The sequence below is a fragment of the Dunckerocampus dactyliophorus genome, chromosome 13 (assembly GCF_027744805.1).
Source record: "Dunckerocampus dactyliophorus isolate RoL2022-P2 chromosome 13, RoL_Ddac_1.1, whole genome shotgun sequence".
In the NCBI taxonomy this organism is placed as follows: Eukaryota; Metazoa; Chordata; class Actinopteri; order Syngnathiformes; family Syngnathidae; genus Dunckerocampus; species Dunckerocampus dactyliophorus.
The window spans coordinates 19,860,285-19,884,841 of NC_072831.1; the positions used below are offsets into that span (position 1 = coordinate 19,860,285).

Genomic DNA, 24,557 nt, shown 5'->3' on the forward strand with positions numbered 1-24,557 from the left:
CAAAAAAGGTAAGGCTACATATTTGAGCTGACACCACTGCTGCTGTGTTTTTATTTCCGAGTTTGGAAAAGTTAACGCTAGGTGTAGGCCTTCGTTTCTATATTGCTACATGCACCTAGTTGGAGGTTTTTTAATAGCGGTCTTAGTGAGCGGCATAGATGGATCCCATTATGTGCAGTACTGAGCTGTCTCTTTTTAACTGTTTTTATATGTTTAGAATGCATAGAAAAGAGAAAGACATATGGTCATGTCTCGCATAAGGATTGTGGACAATGGGCAAAATTCCAAAAGAAGTGCAGTTTTCCTTTAAAATATTGTAAAGGGTGCTCGCATATGTGTGACCAGATAAAAGTATGCGACCGATCTTGTGTTGATGTTCACTTTGTTTCTTATTATCGTGAGAATGAAAGTCGATAGTCGGTAAAATGTGTAGTCAATTGACGACAGCTTGTCACGGGCTAAGCTTATCTAGGCCAGCGTGTGTGATTGCTCACGTTTCAATCTCATACCACTTTGTTTACACATTTTGCCTGGCTCTCGCTTATTTGTCAGAATTTTTTCAAAAATTGCAGACACAGCAGTGGCAAGATATTTATTATCTTTAAAATCATCGCTCACTTACATGGAGCTCAGGAAACATTAATGCTTTTTAAAATTGCCTTTCTAACCACTGCATGAAACACCCGTAAGCCAATAACTTCATGTTCTGTTATTAAAAACATCAGATAATGTTGCATATTACTGAAACCAACCAAAAAGCTCAGTTTTTACCCCTCCACACACAATCATTGAGCCCGAGTATTTGAAAATCTCCTGCAGCATACAGCATTTTTACAATATTTGTATGCGTGTGGACGTGGCTGCAAAGCACTCGTGACATCCGTCATGGTCAATTATGCCAGTTAGACAATGACATCATCTGCCATCGATGCAAATAGATTGCAGTCTTGTGGGAAACACCTAACGTACTTCCCTGATCATTCGAAAATGTCATACTGCAATGTTGATTAGAATTTTCCCCATTAAAATGGTATCAAAACACGCTTCTATAAGTCCATTAAATGAATCCCAGGCATGCAAGTGCAATCTATTGGATATGTTTATGCAGCAGCCCATTTCATTGTACACACACAATAGGTAAAGCAAAATAAATACGTTTGTTTTTTTGCTCTCTAGTATTTCTGAAATAATATGGGCCCAATAGCAAAATCAACTGACTTCATAGCCAGTCAAATGTTGATAGTTCGCTCTCTCTGTACAAGCCCCTACACATATGGATCCAATCAGAGTGAGACCAACTCTTTCATGTGCTGACTTGTTTCATATAGAGCAAGTGTAGAGATCCAGAGTAGATGTCATACTTTAGTTTGGACTCTTCATCAGCTATATGAAGTGTTATTTCTAGAGAATGTATTTAAAAATACGCCAATCCATGTGCATAGTACCATATCAACCCAAGCCACAATCATTTCATCAGATTACAGCACTTAAGAAATGTCAACTGTCAACCGTGTTGCTAAAAGAGGTGAGGGTCCTCTGCGGGAAGCGTAGGGATCACGGCGAGGTGAAGAGGACCACCACCCTTTGGAAAACAAGGCGACAGGCCCAAGATGCAGAGTGCACTTTCCGGGCATGCTGAGGCAGTGGCTGTCCCGCCTACCAGCCTCCAGCTGTGAGGGATGAAGGCATGCACAGAACTACATGCTGGTTCAAGCAGCACCATCTAACACAGTCTTGAAGGCATAAGAATCTACCTCGAGGATATTTGTATGGTTAACAGCAAATTTAAAGCAGCATGCAAGGCATATTTGCATTGTTGTTCGTGTTACTTTGTCATGCTAAATTAAGCTTTACTACAACAAAAAAATCAGTTGGAGAAAGGAAAGAACGGAATAATAGTATGAATACCTTGTTTGACATGATACGGGGTCTCAAGGGACCCAACAAAGCATACTGTACAACAATTTTACCCCTCCAACCTGCATCTGAAGCATCACTCAATGGTTGAAATGATTAAAAAACAGGTCCCTGCAGAACTGTCTGGTGTTGAGGAATAGAGAACTTCAAATGTTCAAGTTTACTTTCACTGCCAACCCATCCTTGTATATTAACAAAAAGAGAAACAAACATTACCCTTCATACACTATATCAGCGCTTCTCAACTCGCCATCTTCTGTAGACCGGCTCCCAGTCTGTTCAATAGTTCAAATTGGGCATGAAAGGCATCTCAGTCTGCTTTCCCATCAGACATGGGAGTCTGCACTGTGCTGCAGAATTTGTCCAAGCAACACAATGTGAACTGCAGACTGCAGAGTCTCACTCTTCTCCAGTACGATCCACGCAGATATCTGCAGCAGCGTCCCTCTCCCGCTCAAGGCAGCCCTCCATTTCCAGAGCCATAAACGTTCCCAGCAGCTCCCGACAGAGGCACACACAGTCTGATGCTTTTGAACTTTTTACAGACTTTAACACATCATCAGCAGTGCTTTCACAAACATTGTAATTGGGAACATCAACAAACAACGCAAGCAGGTTATATGCAAAGACCTGCGACACAGTGAAAACAGGTGTGTCCCACTTTTGGGTTGCGACCCACCAGTTGACAATCCCTTCACTATAAGACCAGAAACCAACCACAGTGGTTTTCTACATGTTTAAAGAGCGTATTACAGTGTTTTGACGTTGTGTAAGTTGCATCTCTGTGAGATAGACTGTTAATCCACATGTCCGCCATTATCTGCTGTAATATAAGACTACTATATAGTGTTTTAAAGTGAAATAAAGATATATGTAGGTACAGTATACACAGCATCCCACTTCATTTCATACTTCCATGCAAGATGTACAGGGGCTCATACATTCACAAGTTAATGTCTTCATTAAAACAATTTGGAAAATGTTTTTATTTTTACATATTGCATGTTTTGAAAGCAGCTACATTGTTACATAAAATGTAGTTTAGTCCCATGTATTAACTCATTCAATCTAGGGCTGGGCGATAAAAATATCGACATTTACTTTAAACACAATATCAAAACCAACCATATCTGCATGCAGGAGGAGGGAGGAGGGTGGAGCATAAGCCTGGTGCCTGCAGTCGAAGCTACAGCGTCTGCAGTGGAAGAATCGGCAAGGAATAAGCGGTAGCTCAGTAATGTACTTCAAATTCAGAGCCTAAAAAAATCTTTTACCACCTAAAAACTTGGCACAAACTCCAGTACGAGGAATGTGTGAAGCTGCGCACTCCTGTTGCGTTCCTCATGAAAGGAAAAGCAAAGTGGTGTGCTGTTATGAAGAGGTGTCCTATCACATTGCTAAGATATGGGCCCTGTTGCAACAGTGGAAAAATCGGCTTTAAAAACCTGCTGAAAACGATGGACTCGCGATGTCCATCGTTGTCGTTTTGTTTTCGTAGCACAACAAGCTCTACCACAAATGTACAAGGAAGTTAGACAGACAGTTGCTAAGCCTGATGCAGCTTTCAAATTTCAAAAAACATCCTCATGTTAAGTATTTATTTTAATAAAACAACTTGACACTCATATTTGGCTTTGATTTTGTCTAAACTCACTTTGCTTAAAAAAAATATCGGGATATGTATCGTATATATTGAAATCGGTATTGAACGAGTTACGTCTACAGTAGTAACGTGATACATGTTTTGGTTATTTCTTGTTTTGTTTGTAGTCAACCCCCCCCCCCACACACACTTTTTCATGTTTGTGTCAGTATTGGTTTTTGAGCTGTTTGCAAATACTCAGTGGCTGCAGAGGACTTTATTTAGCTAGTAAATTTTCCTGATTGATATTGGTAAGATATTTTTGTGAATAAGCCTTTAATAAACACATAATGTACTATTTTAAAAACACCTCACATTAGTCTATGTATTATCACTTTCAGCCCAATGCAGCCACTTCACGCCAACTATAGTATGAAATTCTATGCTAACTACCAAAATGCACTATATGTATATATTTCATTTCACAGGAAGAGGGGAAGAGTAAGGTGTGGAGCCACTTCACAAAAGACTCAACAGGCGTTAGATGCAAAATCTACAGTGCACGAGGTAGCCAGGGCTCCAGCACCAGCAAAGCAAAGAACACTACAAATTTGTGGCAACACCGACAAGTAAATTACCAGGAGGCATGTCCTTATGCTGACAGTGTTACTAATGAAAGTTCCTTATTTTAATTTAGTAGTCTTCTGCATCTTTGTGTTGAATCGTATTTGGGGTATATAGGTTCATGTCCAGTATCTATCTTGTGTATATCAAAGCTCTTATATCATGTATCGGACGATATATCGGATACTGGCTTTTTTCAGTCTGATATCGGTATCGGCCCCAAACAACCCATATCGGTCAGGCTCTAGTTGATTACAATGCCAACAATGCCACCAAATGAGGGACGACAACTTGGGCTATACTAAGCAAGCAAGACACAGTACGTGCATTGCATGTTACTAATTTCACATAAATTTTTGTTCAATTTGGACTGGTCACTTGTCAATCACAGGGTAGTTGTTGACACACAACCATTCACACGCACAGTCACAGTTCCATTTTGACTGAAATGCATCAAAATGTGATGTATCAACAATCAATTTCACTCTTTTTGCTCGATTATGCCCACCCTTATTGAATTTTCTTTTTTTAATGTACCGTAATTTCTGGTGTATAAGACACACAGGTGTTTAAGGCGCAACCACTAAATTTAGAAAGACAAACAGATTTGTACATACTGTACTGTGGGCTTCATAGTCTAAATACGTACCTCCCATGACCTTCATTGTTAGCTGGCTCATACTAGCTTGTTTTCTCTCATTAGAATGCACACAAAAGGGAAACAAATATGTGTTCATATTTCACATAACGATTGTGGATGATGGGCAAAATAAAAAAAAGTGCAGTTTTCCTTCAGGTTATTATGCAAGGATATGATATGTCACAAGTGGTGTCAATGAAATATTGGGACATGTCTATAAAATTGTTGTTTTTGATCTTGAGGTAGTTTACATAAACTTTCATTGTTGCAATGACTGCGTGTCCTTGTAGAAAAGGTTGAATCAGGTCAAGCTGAGTGTTGTCTGCAGCAGCAGGGAGTGTTTAAGGCATCAGCTGTCTGTGTGATGGGAGGGAAGGAGAGACTCATTTGGCAGGAGTGAACTCAAAGTATTGGTGCTATGACATTGGAACAAATATATCCCATGACCGCATGCATGCTTGCAGGGAGTGAAAAGTATAATCTGATCATGTTGACATGCTGAATAACATTACATGTTCATCACTTCATAAGAAAAACTTTTAGATCTGGCAACAGCTGGACACAACAAAGGGCCTGAAAGTGAACCACTTTCCTCCCTCAGTAATGAGTGAACCTTGTAAAATAGACAACAAAAGCAGTACTATATAGAGGACCAAAACAACCAGATCCAATGTAAATGGACGAGATTTTAAAATAGCTGTGCTTCTTGAATAGTTTTTCCATTCCCAAGGACTTCTGTACTGCTACATGCTGTATAGGGTCAACATATTTCAGATCTTCCACATGTCAAAAGATAGCGACAATGCCCTATTTAGCCTGGGCCACACTGGCAATCTGATTGCAGTATTTTGGGAACACTGTATCGTTATGGAATGAAAAGAGAGGTCCAGTGAGTTCACTGGGGTGATTTAGGGACAGTTTATTCAAGTTGCATACAGAAAATTAGAGTACTTATTGTTCAAGGTGTTTAATATGGCAGCAAAGCTACACAGGGGTGTCGTTAAAAACTGAAGGGAATACAAATAAATCTGTAGTTGCAAGTTGAGGAGGCCTGAATTTACAGTTGTAACCCTTCATTAAACAACAGACTTGGTGCATGTGAAGCACCTGTTGCAATAAAGACTCTAGGTATTGTATTTTAAATACTGCTTTCTTTTTCTTGAAAGTCTTGGAGAGTACAGCCACATTAACTCAATAACATCATCAGGTTTTTACCACCTAAACATTGACAAAATCAAGGGAATAGTGTTTAAGCCAGATTCATTCTAGAATACTGTAACAGCCTTCTTACCGGGTTCTCTGGACAAGATGTAAAACATCTCCAGTACAACCAGAATACTGCTGCTCGGGTCCCAACTAGAACCAGGAAATATGACTCTTCTTTTCAATAACACGGAAAAGCCTTCCATCCATGGAGTCTGTCTTGATCTTCTGACCATCAACTTTTTGTGCAGCAGCAACCAAAGCCTCCCAGACACTGTTCAGACAGGCGCACTTTCTTCTTCACTGTAAATCATATGTTTGAGGGCGTACAAGTACTCAACAGGGTTTAGGCCAGGTGAGCAAGGAGGTCATGTCATTATTTTAACACCTTTTTAAGACCTTTACTAGCTAGCTCAAATATTTGGCAGGTAATTTGCATGTTTTTCTCCCGACTCGTTTCTTGCGACACTTTTGTACACTTGCGACAAAACATTTGATGGCCCTGTGGTCACGTCCTAATATCTTGGCATTTTCGCAATTTCAAGAGAGCTGCATCCCTACGAAAGATGGTTTACACTTTTTGACTTTTCAGAGTCTGTTAAATCTCTTTTCTGGCCCATTTGCCAAAGGAAAAGAAGCTGCCTAATAATTGTGCATACCTAATAAAGGGTGTTGATCTCCTAAGGCCTCCCTCAGTACACACATGCACATCACCTGGTATGCTTAAGTCAAGTCAAGTTTATTCAGTTTGGGGTTGGAAAAGATGCACAAAAATGAGAATATGGTCAAAATACTGACTTGCCTAATAATTGTGCACACAGTGTAAAGCTGGGACTAGCATAAACGTTTTCACAGCACTGACACGTTCGGCATTGCAAATGGAGTGCATCCAAAGAATCAAACAGTCTTGAGTTCACAGACGGACCTTACTTTATATGGTGCTTCTAATGTGAATGAGCAGCATTGCAGAAGAAGGACTTGCCTGGACACAGACAATGAGTAAAACTGGATGCTCCCCAGCCTACCTTGTACATCTGAACGCCATGTGTGGACCTCTCCTTCTCCGTTTGTGGTCAAGAAACTTGTTTAACTTTGTGACACATACCCAAGTACTCTTTACCACAGACTGTGTGGATCCAGGGTAGTGTGACTCATTAATACCTAAACACAAACATGGAATAAAAGGAGAAAACGTATCATTTCATAGAGAGAGAAAAAGAAAAAGAAAAAAACACGGACCTAAACTGCAACAAATAGATATCTCGCTGAAACCAGACCACATACAGCTGTAATTTGTTCATACAGTACACAGCAATAACCAAGTTTTAACCTTTACATCTTCCAAATACAATAAATTATAGAGAGATCTTCCACAAAATTTCTGAGTACCAACTAATTTAATTGTGCTACCAAAGATTCCAACAGTGTCTGGTCAGTGAGAGCACATTAGCATATTTACAAGGACATGGTACAGTTTTATCAGTTCTGGACAAAGAGACCAAAGCTCTGATATCGGGTCTGTCTAAAGCACGTGTTGGGAACCTATTGCTTGCAAGCCATATTTGGCTCTTTTGATGTCAGCATCTGGCTCTCACACATTTCTTAACACTGAAAAAAAAAAAAAGGTAAAACATTACAGAAATCACAGTGTTAAAATTCGCTTTTGTGGAAAGAGCAGATTTGGCTGTGTGTCTAATATCCAGTGCGAAAATTTCATTGATGAAACGGTCAAATATAAAACGGCAATTCGACACATGCTACATTTGCATCTAAATATCCAGCGGGGGACAGTCGAAAGAAGGCATGCCAAACATACTGTCCAGAGTGCAAGGTCGCCAGCAGCAACTCCTTGCACGGAGCTGACACACTGACTGGTCTTTGGCCAGCTTGTCTGGTTCTTTAGCAATAGCGAGGAACAGAAAGCCATTCACAGATGGCGAATATGCGAAAACAATCATGCTTGATGTGGCGAATTAACTTTGTGGCAACTTTTCGGATAAAGACAAAATAATCAAATTACTTAAAGACATGCCACTGTTAGCCAGAACTGTTCACGATCGTACCATCAAAAAGGTTCCTGACCCCTGCCTGGTCTGAAGGAAAGTGTCCAAACCAAAAAAATGAATTCAGTTTAGTCCATTTCGACAACCATAACACTCCAGATAGATTTTATTATTACCGTAATTAGCCGCTATTTTTCCTTAAACTTTTAGCGGCTAATTTTTGGCTAAATTCTAATCTCGTGAAATCTCCTTTACATCAGAAATATTTTATTTGGAACACATTTATAATGTTACAATATTCATTATATTTCATGTATTACACTGCAATGGAGTGTTAGTACTGTCTTTGGAAAGAAAGTGAGAAAGTTTGACATCGAAGATTTCTATTCAGAATCAAATTCAAAAGAAGTTGGTAACAATTGGCTACATGGTGGCTGGAGCAGGCAGTGTAGTTTCTTTCAACAACTATCTTAGGTCTAATCTCACTGTGCAAATGAGCAAAGCTTTGGGGATTTCTGGCTTTGCATTCCATAATGCTGCAGAGACTGAGTGCCTCACAAAGCCTGACTGCAGCAAATTCCAAACAATGGAACTCCACTTTCCCTCTGACTCAGTGTTACTCGGTCACTGATTTGGGCCAGCAAGCGGACTGAGGGACATTCACATTAATTGCATACTCACACTCGGCCATTCAAACCGTGCTTGGGCACCTAAAGTTGTTTGGCTAGTGCAAGCACTCAGTCGCCACACTTCCCCTCCTCTGGCATAACTGGCAGAGGTGGGCCAGGGCCCGGTACGATTTGTCATACATGCGCACGTGCAATGTAGCCGAGTCATAGATGGACTGTAAGGCGATCGCTGTTCACAAATCATTAATGATAATCAACAACTTGCTTCAAGGACATTTCATTGAATGGTACCGATATACATTTCTGAAAATATCCTCATTGGTTACACTGCAAAACTCCAAACCCCCAGCCTCAGCATGACAAAAGAAACAACAGACATGTTTTTTTTTTTTTTTTTTTTTTTTTATCTACAGCTGTTGTCAAGCTCATAATCTGCAAGTAAATCTTGTGTGTCTGCAGTGTGTCAACGACCGCCTCTGAACTGATTCACCGGCTTTTTTTGCACCCACAAATCACAATGGGTCCATGAAACACTGCCACTGTCTCAACATTAACTGCTTTATTGCTCTGCATAAATGAAAACTGTAATAACACAGTAATTGTAAACCAGTAGACAATAAATGATCATATGTGCTTAAAGCATTACAATTCACAGAACAATAGCAGGCTATGTAGTGATCGATGATCGGCATTTGTGCAAATTAGGGATACATCGCATTTGGTATCGTCTGATAATTATCTTGTTACCCTGTAAACTATTCACCATGACAAAATTCACAACGCAGTCATGGTTGTAGATAACAACAATGTATCTCAACAGGTGCCTTCCAATTGCTTATAAGTGAACTAACAAAATATCTGCGAAATAGGATTCCTTCTTTATAAATGAAATATTTTTGTAGTTAGAGCATAGAAAACCTGTTTACAACCCTCTAAATACGGTTTTAACATTATTAGAGCCCTCTAATCACTTTTACACTTGTATTACTCAATATAGTAGACATAATATAAAATAAGTAGTGGTGTCCCGATATAACTTTTTCACTTCCGATACCAATATTCCAGCCTTGAATATCAGCCGATACCGGTTTCAATCTGATATCAGCACGAATAATACATACTTTTATTACTTATTTTGTAGCGTGTGCAAGTTAGAAAAGGCTTGATCACATGATATTACTCAAACAGAGAACAATCATCAGCAACAGCATGCATTAGAAAAACAGACCCTTTCACTTCTTTAAGCATCTGTGGTATAATTTTATCCACAATGCTGATATCGGCCCGACACCCCTAAAAATAAGACATATTAGACATAAATAAAACATAACATACACTCACATGTAGGCTTGACAGAGTTCCTTGTTTTTTTCTGGACAGCGTACTGCCTGTGGTGGCTATTATTTCATCAATGTAATGTTACAGACACCTAGTGACCAGTGTACAATAGTACTATAATGCCCCTGTTTGTGGTTAGGGAGAGACTCACATTGCTAATGCACTTCAATTGCTTTATTAACAAGCTGAGCCAACATATGCAGTGAACACTCACACAGGGGCTGCTGTCAGCCACAACTCACGCCAGTCACTCGTACTCTCCACAATGCTAACATTCATCAAAACACAGTCAACTATAGCTAGATGGTGTCACACACGTCAATTCCTAGGCCCCGCCCCTTAAAAGGAGCACACAACAAGTCACAGATATTACACTACATCACGTCTTCTGAATGCCTTATATTTGTACTTTTGTTATTTTAACCATTTTTATGCTTAAAGAATACATACAATTTGATTCAATATGCATAGTTTGACAAATAGGTCGCAGTCAACCATTAAACGGGGATAATTTATTCATTTATTTTGAAAAACTGATAGAGTGAAGCCGTGAAATTTGAACCACAATGTTGCAAGGGACGCCTCTATATGTACCATAATATTTACAAAGAGATGCAGTGTTTACAAAGAGATACAGTGTTTGGTCTGTGTTTACATCTCAAATACTCATCTCAAAATCTGAACACAATCTAAATGCAATGTGTGTTCTGCACCCAATAAATCTCTGTTACTTCAGATAATTAGCAGGACATAATTCTGCCCTATAAACTAATACAAAGCTCAAAAACAGTATAGACAAATTTGAATAACAAGCTATTAATATTGCTATTGCAACTACTGACACACAGTAATGTACAAACCCACAACTTCCACTAAGGTTATTCCATCTGCAGCCCAGCAAAATCATGACCCCAATAAAAATTTAGAAGAAGACATTCTTGAGAAATTATACAGATGTGTTATTACAGTGAGGAATCATAATTTACTATCATGCCTAGAGTCCATAGAGAAAACACCTGAAAAACACATGGCTGTCGGAAAAAAAAAATCTGGGGAAAAATCAGTAGTGTTTCTTGGTCCAAGTTTCTTGAAGAAAAGATTTTGGCAAGCCAACATATTCTACAAGAGGATAAAATACAAGTTGTAAGATATTCTCTGACACCTTGTTAATTAATGAAAATACTCAAAATGACCACTGACAACAATTTTCAAATCGATACAACCACATGAGCCATGTACCTCTACTATCTATCTCGCTACATAGTACCTTATCCATCCATTCCTTCAGTTTAGCAGTTCATCATTTAGTTTTATCATACTGATTTATAGATTTACCAGCTACACGGGGGTGTGAACGTCACATCACTACAGTAATGCCTCATTTATCGATTAATTGGTTCCAGACCTGACCGTAATAACTGAATTTTATAAATCAAATATTTTCGTAGTTAGAGCGCAGAAAACCTGTTTACAACCATGCCAATTGGGTTTTTAACATTATTAGAGCCCTCTTGACATGAACTAACACCCCTATAGTCACCGTTACATTTGTTTTACCCGAATATAACACACATATTAAGCATATACTGTATCAGACAAAATAAGGGTAAATAAGCCATTTAAGATGTAAATGAGACTCGTGCTCGTGTGCGTTGTTATAAATGTGTTCCGTCAGGGAGCCAAGTAGCGGGCAGACAGGAAGTGACGTCGGGGGTTCAGAGTTTTGTTTTAGCTTGGCATGGGTTACTGCAGCAACAATAGCCCAGATTTTTATTGGGGATTTTTATTAGGAATTATTGTGCCTGTTCCGAGATCATTATAACCTGGAACCTGTTGTCCTGACGATCAATCTGGTACTTGTACATCACGGACACCTAGTGAGAAGTGTAGAATACTATATATCATTCTCAGCCTCTTTGAATTAGGCTTCTGAAAGCCTTCTACTGTATATATACACACACATTTTAGTTCATATAGCCATTTTGATGCTTAAAAATGTGTAATTTAGGCAAAAAAAGTACAAATTAGCTTCAATATGCATACTTCTTGACTAAAATTAGGCTGTCTTGACCATGAAACAGCATGATTTATTAATGAATATATATTTGAAAAACCGTGATAGTGAAGCTGTAAATTCAAACCGTGAAGTGGCGAGGGATGACCGAACATTGTCAGGCTCCTCAAATACAAATCTTTTAAATACAAAATGTTTTAAAAGAATAAAAGCAAATGTTATTACAGTCGGTAAAGCAACAAGCCAACAAAATGCTGCTATACCTTTTAATTTGAAGGCCAAATCTTCCAGCCAAATTTTAATAACACGCCAACAAACATTGTGCATAATAAGACGATCAAAATCCAGCATTGCAAGCTAACATGAGTTCCGACAGTGAATACTCAGCTCAGGGTCCGCAAATAGGCAGTACCGCATGTGGTCCACAGGTTACCGATTGAAGGCCACTGCTATAATTCAATAGAGAAAAAATTTAAAAAAACATAAAATTCCCATTCTCGCTACCTCTTAGGAATGGCAGTAGATCTCATACCAAAAGCAGTAAAGAATTTTTGTCCAATAGCTACATGTAGCAGCATTTGAAAGGTGTGTATTTTAGTGTATACTGTACACATAGTACACATGCTATCTACCCTGATTTCTGAGTCATACAACGATGACCAATTCTTAGACGTTTCTCCTGCACAGGGTCAGTCGTGTGTTGACTGTTATATTACAGCATACGAGGAAACGGCCATGGAGCCATGTCTTGACCTGATGACAGACAGGTGAGGGAAGGCTACAACTTCAAAGCTCCCAAGCATGAAAGCATGTAGGAAATGACAGCGAGCACTTATGTGGGATCAGCTGTGCAACAGTTTTAGACATCCTGCAAGAACACCTAAACAATCCTCTCATTGCTGTGGCAAACGACGATGGGGGGAGGGGTGTGGGGTGTGCCTGGGTTGAATGATGGGTTCACTTCAAGGCTGTTGTGGGCTGACCCCATAAGTTAGAGGACAAGGCCATTTTCTGCACAGTGGTTGCTGTGGTTCAAGCGGACTAAGATGCCCCTTTGTCCTCCCCCTATTCCCAGGCTGAATGTAGCTATTAATAGGTCACTGCATCGACAAGTAGATTACAGAGCCAATTCCACACAAAGGCGCCAATGTATCTGAGGGTTTGCTTGATTGGCAGCTGTATTCCCCATCGTATGAAAAAGGGAACTATTGAGTTGGGTGGAAAGCATAGAAGCCAGAAACAGGAGTGGAAGTACATTTTTGCCCCCTCAAGCCAAGTCTACACGAATGTGCCTCATTATTAAACTTATTCACCTTTAAAGTGAATATTTGTACTTTCAGGGCCGTAAAAGTCAAAGTATGTTGATGTTCCCAAGCAGCAGATGAAATGTTCAGGCTCGTAGTAGGGTTGCATATCTTGTTGTGACAGATGATTTGATACTGAAAAACGATATATTTTAAAAACAGAACAATTCAACACGATTCGAGTGTGCGAGCAATAAGATTCAATATGATATGATTCTACAGTTACCATTTGTTGATGTAGATGTTAATCTTACATTATAAAATTTAAAAAGCCAATTTAATAAAAGTGACATTCTTACAGTATTTCCAAATGTGCAATAGGCCACATCATATCCCAAAACATACTGTAAGGCACGAGCAAAAATAAAGTCAAAAGACAAACAACAGAATCACATGTCAAATGTATTTATTTTTAGACACGGATAAAAAAAAAAGACTTGCTGAATGAACATCTTTTTGTTTGATGGGATCAATATAAAATATAGAAATAAAAAAAGATAACAATTAGCCTTCAGTCCAATCAACAATAACAAATAAATACAGCCAAGTCCCTCAAACTGTCACTATTTATCATTATTTATCAGCTCGTCCAGATTTATTGTGCTACCAGTGTACTTCAGAGCTGCTCTGCATAGCTTGCAAATGCCGTGGCTTTTGTCGAATTCTGCATTCTTCTTGTAAACTCTACAGTATAGACGTTCCATACTTTGTTTTGCTGATGTGTTGAAAATCTTACGCAATGACGAGCTAGCACTTGCACACCGCTACTATTTACATCCATTCTCGTCTTCAGTCATGTAAGCTCTGGAGCATGAATGAGAATCGTTTCACCGGCAGCCCAGGCTCTCGCATTGTTTTAGAGACGCACTGTCAACCGATTGCTAGCCTCGCGATACTGGTGCATGTCTCTATGATCGATTAATCTAAGAAATTATGGCTGATTCTTCTCAATCAAGGAGGCTGCTACTGACACAGCTGTATCTCTCACTTGTCAAACAAGCCATCCGGTCACATTGGTTTATTGTTCACAACCCTAGCTCATAGACAACACATTCAAGGGTGCCGGCCCAGCCACAAAATATGGGCTTTGGTGGGTTACATGTTACATGCTCAAGGATTAAGAATACATTGTCATGCGTAGACACTGAGGAAGGAGAACGTGGCCGCCCCCCGCACCTTCATCATGTCTCCCAAGCGCAGTGGCAATACACAGAAGAAAAGGAAAGTCAACCTTAGAAGTGAAACCAGAAATTGCAAAAAGGCTGCCAACCGACCATGATCAAAAATAAGGAATATATCCTTGAACATGTGAAAGTATCTGTTATGAAATCCATTGTATTTTGCATGCCATTCGTGTGGTCTATGTACGATGTAGTGACTTAGGTATAAGTTCAGAGTTACACTGAAAATCAGCTTACAATGTGTTGTAGGAAAGGAACTCATCTGTAAACTGAGGACCTGCTGTACTATAAACGTTCCCTACGAAGTTATTTATTGAACTTGCCAAGTGACATAAAGGAAAAAACACTAAGAACCTAGTTACAAGTCATTTTACCCACCAAAATAGGTACAGTGATGTACATTTGTTTCTGAGAGGAGTAGGACATCCAGGAGACATTCACAAGTGTCTGGCACTTGATTGCATCATCAGAGAGGGGACGTCAAGAGAAGGAACACAAAACACAACAGCGAAGGAAAAACATTTTTCCATTGCACAGACGTGGATGTTCAAAAGTTACAGTTGCATTTAAAGCGCATCCATAAGTTTGACTTTTGATGTAGGGACTTTCTGAGCACCTTCCACATTAACCTCCCCTTCAGCAGCTGTGTGACCCTAAAAGCCTTGACCATTAACCTCTTCAGCCAACAGCTAAGCTAAGCAGGTGTTGCTGGAAACTTCCTGGAACATAGTAAAAGATCCCAGTACTCCACAAAACCTTTGTTTGCATTTCAGCGTGATTGAGTGGCCAAGAAGGTTAAGACTGTTAAGGAAAAACACTGTGCAGCGTTAAAAGTTTGCCGAAGGACTGAAATGTGGACAAAAGTTCACAAATCTGATCCCGTTAGAGTTAAGGGAAATACAAAGAGGGGGGCACTTACAGAATGGTGGTCTGAGGAGAGACTGCCGGTACAGTTTCCAGGTTCAGATGCATACATCGCACCGTGGTTCGGAAACATAAACAGCGACTCGGACAAGAGAGAACCGAATGAGGTCCGCTAGCGAGCAAAAGCCAAGCCGAGACGAGGAAGAGACGAGGAGAGAGGAGCTGGCCAGCCCGCAGCGCCATTGCTAACAGTGAGCCGAGCAGCACCGAGCAGGCGAGCAACAGTACAGCCACTGCTGCCGCTCACGCGCCAACACGTGCACGCGCCGGTCGAGAAGGCCAAGCAGTCAAAGACAGTGTGTGTGTTTTCAATCATTCACTGGCGGGTTTTTTTCCAAACACCAACCACTCAGGTATGTACGAGGGAGGAGAACTCTCTCCCTGTCTTTTTTATTAACAGAAATTATTTGTCATTCGTTCTAAAATTTAACAATTGAGATTAAAAATGATTTCTAGTTAGCAGTAATAGCAACCTAAAGAAACATCATTGTTTGGATTAGCCTCCTGCCACTTGTTGCGAGGCAGATCTGACTGGCCTAATTATGATATCCCTATTGTCAATAAAAAATGTAGCCTGCCAGCCACACCTATGACACTTTTTGATTGGTCATTAAAACATAACCAAGTTCTGTATACGCAACAAAAGTACAGTATAAACAAACGTAAACACTTTTGCTTTTGATCACATTTCATGAGCTGAACTCAAATATCTAAAATATGTTCTATGTACACGAAAGGCCTATCTCTCGCAAATATTGTTCACAAATCCGTCTAAATCTGCGTTAGTGAGCCTTCATAATGTATATGTCACCCACCTCACGGGTGTGGCATATCAAGGTGCTGATGAAGCAACATGATTATTACACAGATGTGGCTTAGGTTGGCCACAATAAGAGATCACACCAAACTGTACAGTTCAACTGTATTGGCGGGGGTCCGAAAATCGGTCAGTATCTTCTGTGACCACCATTTGCCTCAAACACTGTACGCTAATCCAGAGCATCCCAAACATGCTCAATGGGTGACATGTCTGGTGGTTACAGATTGAGTGGCCATTGGTGGAGGTTGGGTTATGGTATTGGGCAGGAGTATGTTATGAACGAGCACAGGTGCATTTTATTGATGGCATTTTGAATGCACAGAGATACTGTGACGATATCCTAAGGCCCATTGTGTTACGTCATGTTGCAGCATGATAATGCACAGCCCCGAGATGCACCTGTATATGAATTGTATGTACGCACACACAGATTATTTCGGATTCTTTCGATTGATTTCTTTTGTAAATGTGATAGTTATCATATACAACTGGCAAGGAGCGATCACAATCACCAATGACCCAAACTGTTGTAGAAATGGATAAAGCAACGCAAGCGCTTGTGGTATGGCCTTGAATAAGCGCCAACCTCAACCTTTTGGGAAAATAATTAAAAAAAATCATGTATAGCCGTTCCACCCAGGAAAAAACAAAGTTTCAAATAAACAATTATGGGCCTAAAATTAATGTAAATCATCCATGATGAGCGTATGTCAACTTTTGGCCAAAACATGCACCCATTTTCTATGGTTTATCTTGTTCAGTGTTGCCTAGGGGAGCTGGAGCCGATCCCAGCTGACTTGGAGCAGACTACATACACCCTGAACTGGTCGGCAGTCAATCCCAGGGCACATGCAGAGAGACAACCATTCCCACCATCACTGAACCCACGCTGCCTTCACGGAAGTCAGGTGAGTCAAACACTCGACCACTATAGATTTGACTGTGTGTGGGCAGCACCAAATCCTTCGTTTATGCAATACAAAACTTTGGCTTTGCTCATATGTAATTTGTCATATTCAACTTCAGCACAAACTAGCAATGTTTAACGTAGTCCTAATATCCAACTACTGGAGTGAAATCTTAAAAGGAGACCAAATTTAAAATGGACCAATAGCATTCTACAAATGGGCTCCAAATAAACGTGAAGACATATAAATAATATGACTTTGCAAAATACAAAACCCACTGGGACACACACTAGCTTCACAGTTTGTCTGCTACAGTATGTGATTACATTTGCTTTGTTTACTTGTCCATCCTGTTTTCCAAACTTGTTGTTGGGCCGCAACAGTACTCTGATCTCAGTGAAGAACAGGAAACATCTGTGAATGTACTGCCTCTGACCCAATTGTGTGCATTGCAACGCAGACACAAATAAACACGTTTACATCCCTTTGTTACTCTTTGTTGGAAGCACAGGCATCAACGTGTCACTGAACAAAGTGAAATATCCTGTTGTTTTTGTAGCATGCATTTCCGTGCAACTGTTTTCATTTTGCCAAGCCTGGCTTTTAATTCAAACCATGAGGCTGTTTTAACCAAATACTGATGTAACTGAAATACTGTATACAGTACATACTATGCATTCCAATGGCTACAGTATTTAACTCGCAAGGAAGCCATTAAGAACGCATTATGACACTCATGTGTTGTTTATCAGGATGTTGTGACATATTATGGCGTATCCATACTACGCACCCCATAGCTGCTGAATCATAACGTTAAACAATTCACAAAAAACAATTCAGGTGGTGCTCGGTTTGCGACGTTCCATGTTCCGACGTGGTTACGAACACACTCCCATAAATTAATAAAACATCTCATGTTGGTCTGTAAACACGAGACTCGCTCAAACACTGAAAGAATACACGCACGTGCAGCACAAGAATGCAGTGTGTGCCTTGTACTGACGAAGAATAACGTCGCTTACTATTACTTTACTCTTTGGATTTTATGTCTGCCAAGCAGCAGCCAAAGGAAGGGAAAGCCATCACAATAGAAGTGAAAATGAACATAAAAAGCTCAGAGAGATGTCCGCCATTATTGGTCCCAGCCGCTGAACTGTCGCAACCATCTTTGCAGATAAACATGATTGAATGCTAAAGAATGCTAGAAAGGTCATGGATTCTGTGCGCTTTTACAAGGAGAGCTGGGAGGAGAAGCGGTTATCCTTCCAGACTAGCCTGGGAGTATTTTAAGATGGTAGAAAGGCCTGCAGACCAACCACAGTAATAATAATAATAATTATGAGTTGTTCTTTTTTTTTTTAAACGGCTGTTTCATTTAATTTTTATTTTTTTAATCTTTTTATTACTGTATTTTATATGTCCATGTGTTCCGTGTGAGTGACTTAGGAGTTAATTTAGGTATCGCGAGCGTTTCTACTATTCGACACTAGTTGGTGTAATGATGCTCATTTGCATAAGATCCTGCGTCATCTTATTATAGACGTTCCACCTTGAGTTGTCTAGTGCGAGTTTGCTGCCATCTGCTGACGAATCCGTATATTAACCCCAAATTCCATTGTGAACAATTGCTGAGAAATGCTGTCACTTGAGCATGAATGTCAAAGGAAGTTAATACATCGCATCATATTAGAGCAATTAGCAGATACCGTGCACTATAACCCGTCCGGGATGCCACACAGTGACCATTTCCACATCATTCTAGAATTCTTTGAGTTACAATATGTTGCCCATTATGGAGAGGGGGGGAAAAAACAAGAACATGGGGCAATTTACAGGCCTCTGGCAACACATTTTTTCTTTATTCAGAGATAAGATGTGTCCACATCCAGCATGACAAAAATTGTACAAAGTTCACGATTTATAAATGAAATATCACAGCAACTTGTGATCTCACACATTTATAGCAAAATTAAAATGTCAACAAATCCATGCTGTGTCGTACAAAAATAAATCAAACTTCAGTTCCACAGAGAGCACAATAGTTTATACAAAATCCAGTCTTTGTTAATGGTCACTGAAACCCATCTCAAAATTAAATGGTGTAAATAAAATAATAAACTCTGATGATCTCCACAATATGTTTTTTTTTTTAATGAAAAGTCATCATTCTGAATATGTGACAACCTTTGCTGCGTCCCACATAGATAGTCACAGATCACTTTTCAAATTTTGTTATTTACGTACCAACATCAGAAGAGCAGTTTGTGCTTTAATAATCCCTTTTTCCATTTTGACTGATAATGAGAATTAATCCAAAAAACTTGTACTAGCTATTACTCTACTGAAGCATCACTATATTGGCAAAAAGCTGCAGACACGATGCTGTGGGAAAAAGGCGAATGCAGTCATGGATGATGCGCAGGAGAGAGTCCCGGAAGAGGACGGCAAAGTTCATTCGATGAGATTCAGCTGCATTCGCTCTGGACAAGGCAAATTCTGATGACTGCCAACAACTAGAACAGGAGAATGGTGGGGTGCGTACAGTCACGCAGGGTGTGTGATGCTGGATTGTATCACCCCTCAAAGGTCTCGTTTTACCAGGCCCTTGTTTTCTTCTGCTTATTTTTTTCAAACCTTGAATTGATTGATAATTAATTCCTTTGTACAGTGATTAGATATAAAGTGCTGCTGGGGGGATAACTTCATCTTCCTAAACATAGCAAAAATGAACATTGATAATGTTTTTACAATAGCCTACAGTACTGCTATGATTATAGTCATCCTCTTCCCTGTTCTTCCTTTTTCAGTGGTACTAAATCCACACAGTGGCTCCAAACAGTTAGTTACTCCAATCGTGTGCCAAAGAGGTCACCTGGAAAATTGCACGACGCCGTTTGTAAGGATAATATCTTCAAGGACAAGTGCAAATAGTCTACTGGCACATAAGTGGGGACAGTGACCCTGTAAGTCCCGCTGTCTATAAATACTCTTTACAAAACCCTCCTTTTCGTCTCTCGGGTACTGCTTTTAGTTCTGTAAGAACATCAAAACATGGAAACGAAGGTGTCCCTGTGCAAAATCTTACAGAAAAAATGTGGAACGTATTTCCTTTCACTTCTACAACTCAGTAATCAGGTTTCCTCTGCTTTTTAAAAACATTTTGTATTAAAAGATTTGTATAAAAATCAATATTTTACATAGGCTATATTAAAAAGATTAGTGTTGCCCCGCTTTGCTTATAAACAAGAAATTGCATATACCCTACTTTTTTTTCCCCTTTGCAGATTGTATCTCGTAACTACAATAAACAAATGATTTACGTTTTATATTGCTGAGATATTTCTTGATTCGAGCAACACAGGTCGGATTTGATACGAGGAAGGCTGGATTGTGACGTCTCTCGGTCATTGTCATCACACAACATTTGTGTTTGGGGATTTGATGTCAACTTACATGCTGTTCCTGCTCGAATTCATTTGCTGTCCTAAATAATGGGATTTCCACCATCGGGTTTCCGTGTAATGATGTTTACAATATAACTGCTCATACATACATTCATACATACGTCCGGTCAGTTTCCTCTCCAGATTCATTTACAGCACCAATTAAAAATTCCCCCATTTCAGCTACACAGTTTTTTTTTTTTTTTTAGATGAAATGAAAACACATTTTTCAAGCATTGTCAAAAATAAAGCAATTTGCAAGCCAGTTCTTGCCTTTGAACACTCTACAAGCAAGACATAGAAGAAAAAAGAAAACCTAAAATCACCCATTGAGGTGAAATATTATTATAGTCTCCTCCTCATGTTTTTGTCCTTTTGTATCACTGTCCAGCGCAGCTTTTGTTTTTTCATCTAAAATGTGGTCAAGCAATAAAAAGAACGCATGTTCAGTTGGAATCAGCTTACTGTTCAGTAATATACACTAAAATGTGCATATGTGAGCAGCTAGAAACATTACATGACGCTATGTCAGCTCATATGAAAACGTACAAAATGTGAATGTCCTCAAAAACTATTTTGCTGTTTTACACTTATGTTCTTCCTTGAAGCAAGACCCAAAAAAAGAAAAGGATTCGTCTCAATGTCTCTCGCTAAGCATAATACCTCTCTTTGTTCTTAAAGAATTCAGAATATATAACACTGTACACCATCAGTGACTGCTCTGCACCAAGGAGATGAAACCTTTACTGTCTCTTGTGGATTCTGGGACACAACCCACATCTTGCAAGGATGAACAGGAAGCTCCTTTCACCAAATGTTACACTTGGATCCCTTGGACCGCCTGCTTGATGTTGTCCAACAAGGCTTTGTTTTCTGGACTGTGGTATTGGTCCTGGGCTGTGTACATGTCCGTTAGAGAGGTCACATAGGCATCGAAGTTCTGTTCGATTGGTTCCTGAAGATCCAAAAACACAAGCTGTTAGAGGAAACGATTCAAATCAACATGATGATTTAATGAGTGGTGTCCCGATCTCATATTGATATTGGTCCGATATCGGATGAAACGGGCCTCCATTTAAGCAGACTCCGCTCCAGCACTTCTATCCAGCAGCGCCCGGATCCAATCCAATCCACTTTATTTATATAGCACATTTTATAAACACTGTTGGATCCAGCATGCAGAGCGCACGGGATCACAGCAACAGTGCGTGCTAACGCGCTAACAAAGCAGCAAGGAGCAGAAGTGACGTTGGCTCAAAGAGACAAAACTTTCCATGTAGGAGTTTCCGGTGGTGGCACATAACTGAGGAAGTTTAATGCGACCAACTTCATTGTGCATGTGAAGCAGCATCACAACAAAACCAGCCTGAGGATTTTCACAAGACCACAAGGCAAATGAACAATCCTCTTGGTCCCTCAAACAACCAGTGTTGTCCAAAACATTTGCAGCGAGTACCTCCCAGCGACGCCAAAAAGTTAGCTGTCATTAGCTATGACAGAACACCTACTGTTGCTGACTGTTGTTCTCTGTTTGAGTAAAATCACTTGGTCAAGCATTTTCTAACATTCCGCACTAAAAAATAAGTAATAGTTGTATGTATGATTCGTGCTGATATGGTATCGGACAATACTCAATGCTGCAATATCGGTATGAGTGAAAAAGTTGTATCAGGACACCCCTAGAGTTAACCACAACAACGAACCTTTGATTTTTGCAACATTACGATTGGAATCAGAACTAATACTGTAGTTACCGTTGTCTTACTGTAAGTCAATTACATGAATTAAAAATCCACAGTCAATCAATTTTGATACAGAATGGATATTAAAAACATTAACTCCAATAAAAGTGAACTAAATACTGGTACAAGCCCAATAACGATACCGCTTGTCCTCAGAGTGACGTGTGAGCTATTTTGGGATTTTTATTTTTTTTTATTTTTGGGATAAAATATGAAAAAAACCCAAACCTGTGGGCCACTCTATAGCCTACATTGCTACAATATTTGACATTACTGAAAGGAATTTGAGAATTTACAAGATGAGGCATTCAAAGACCATATATGTATTGTCATGACATTTCAATGGTTGAACTTTTTTGTATTGATTTAATAAAAGTTCTGTTGCGTTCTGGACACACGTGCGTAAAACGAAATGAAGGACGGCTTACTTGCTGGTGGAGCTGTAAGCAGCTGTTCGTCCTAAGAAGGGGCTCTTTGTGTGCCAGTGGTTTCTGCAGAAAGAAGAGAAAAACATTCTCATAAGACTAAATGAATGTCATTTACACTTTGCTCAGGCAAATACTCTACTGATGCACATTGACCTTTCATGTTTAAGTCTGTCACTCACATCCACTATAATATTAACAAGATTGTTTTCAGAATAATTGGGAAAAAGAATTGTGGAAAAATAATGATTAAAAATACAGATTTTAAAATTTTTTTAAATATTTGAATGTTATTTTATGTGTCCAAACGTCTTCCAACAATATTCATCACCTTTATGATATACTAAGCAGTTTAATATACAGTGGAACCTTGGTTAGCGTTATTAATTTGTTCCAGAAGGTCTGACTAGGTCTGACGGACACTAAACCAATCAATTTTTCCCCATACGAAATTGTGTAAATCCAATTAATCCATTCCAGAAAGGCGAAAATGTTAACAGAAAACACGTTTCACAATCATAGTTTGACATGCAGTAACCAATTCCACATGCATATAAACACATATGAATGACGAAAGAAAGGGATCAATTAAAATGACTTTTACCTTAATTGAAGATGCGATTCTTGATGTGAGTGTTCCCAAAGACACCACGGTCTCATTTTGCCGTTTTTTCTTTTGTTATTTCTTGAATTCAATAGTGCTTCTCACCTCAATAACCCAAAATGGAGCCAAAGAAAGTTTCAGGTGGCAGCAGGTGAAAAACACTATTGAATTCAAGAAATAACTTCGGACAAAACAGGACGATGGTGTCCGTGTTGTGTCTCGCTGCCAAATCGAGTCTGAAGGTAGAAGTCACTAAATGTTCATATATCATTTTCAGGCGTCATTGATGTGCATTTAGAATTGTTTTATGTAACGGAAAACTGTAAAAACGTGCTTTGTGTTAGCATTTTTGACAGTCAGCTGCTGATGACATCATAGACGGGCTTCGTAGCTGACTACTGGTTCTGGTTGCCTTTTTGTAACTTAGCAACCTAACTTCCTTATTAAAAGTGTAGGGCGTTTTGTGATAAAAATACATAAAGAACACAGTTGGACTCACGCAGTGTATTAATAACACAACAAGACGCGCGCTGTATTGTCCACTAACCAAAAACTGTACGTAAACCGAGGCAACACTTTGTCATACATTTTTGACGTTAACTGAAAAACATGCTAACCGAGGTTCCACTATATATTAGAAATAAAAATGATCCTAGCTTTGTGCTAGTGTTGTACAAAGTAAACAGTAGTACAGTAACAGCATAGTGCTAACTACAGGTGGTCCTCGGTTTGCAACGTTGCGTGGTAGAACGTTTCATGGTAATGAAGATGCTCCCATAAATTACAGAAGAACTGAATTTTGGTCTGTAAATAATGAGACTCTCGAGAGAACTGGTTACATAAGAATATGTGTGACGTGCAGCACGAAAATGCAGCGTGTGCCTCATGCCGGGCGGAAGAATACAGTGTGTGTCTGAGCAGCCACACCGAGGAAGAACAACACTGCTTAGTAGTTAACTTTTTGCACTTGATTATGTCTCCCAAGCGGCTGTGCGCCTAAGAAAAGCAAAGTCATCACCATGGAAGTGAAAATGGACATCATAAAAAACTCAGACAGGGAAACCCCCACCAATATTGTCCACTCTTTTGGTCCCAACCGCTCAACTGTGGTGACCATTATTAATAAAGATTATTAAATGCTAATGAATGCTAGAGGGGTCATGGATTCTGTACACTGTTACAAGGAGATCTGGGAGGAGAAGAGGAGGGACAATATAGACAATATAGCCTGGGACAATATTTTAAGAGGGTAGAAA

General features: G+C 39.5%; 2 protein-coding genes across 6 annotated transcripts in view; both read right to left on the bottom strand.

Annotated features, from left to right (window-relative positions):
- Positions 1–15,595, bottom strand: part of LOC129192355 (peroxidasin) — a 67,023-nt gene extending 51,428 nt beyond the window's left edge. Inside the window, exon 1 of one of the 2 annotated variants that reach the window (XM_054796303.1) lies at positions 15,355–15,595. In XM_054796303.1, coding sequence (XP_054652278.1) covers positions 15,355–15,542 — 188 coding nt within the window. In that variant the 5' untranslated portion in view covers positions 15,543–15,595. The remainder of the gene's footprint in view (positions 1–15,354) is intronic. The other variant, XM_054796302.1, reaches the window with a different exon arrangement.
- A 3,200-nt stretch (positions 15,596–18,795) lies between these two features.
- The window catches only part of myt1lb (myelin transcription factor 1-like, b), a 146,601-nt gene continuing 140,839 nt past the window's right edge, over positions 18,796–24,557 (bottom strand). The window contains exons 21-22 of one of the 4 annotated variants that reach the window (XM_054797061.1): positions 22,701–22,763; positions 18,796–21,485 (exon numbers count right to left, since the gene is read on the bottom strand). In XM_054797061.1, the coding sequence (XP_054653036.1) occupies positions 21,348–21,485; positions 22,701–22,763 (201 nt within the window). In that variant the 3' untranslated portion in view covers positions 18,796–21,347. The remainder of the gene's footprint in view (positions 21,486–22,700; positions 22,764–24,557) is intronic. The other 3 variants (XM_054797064.1, XM_054797062.1, XM_054797063.1) reach the window with 3 other exon arrangements.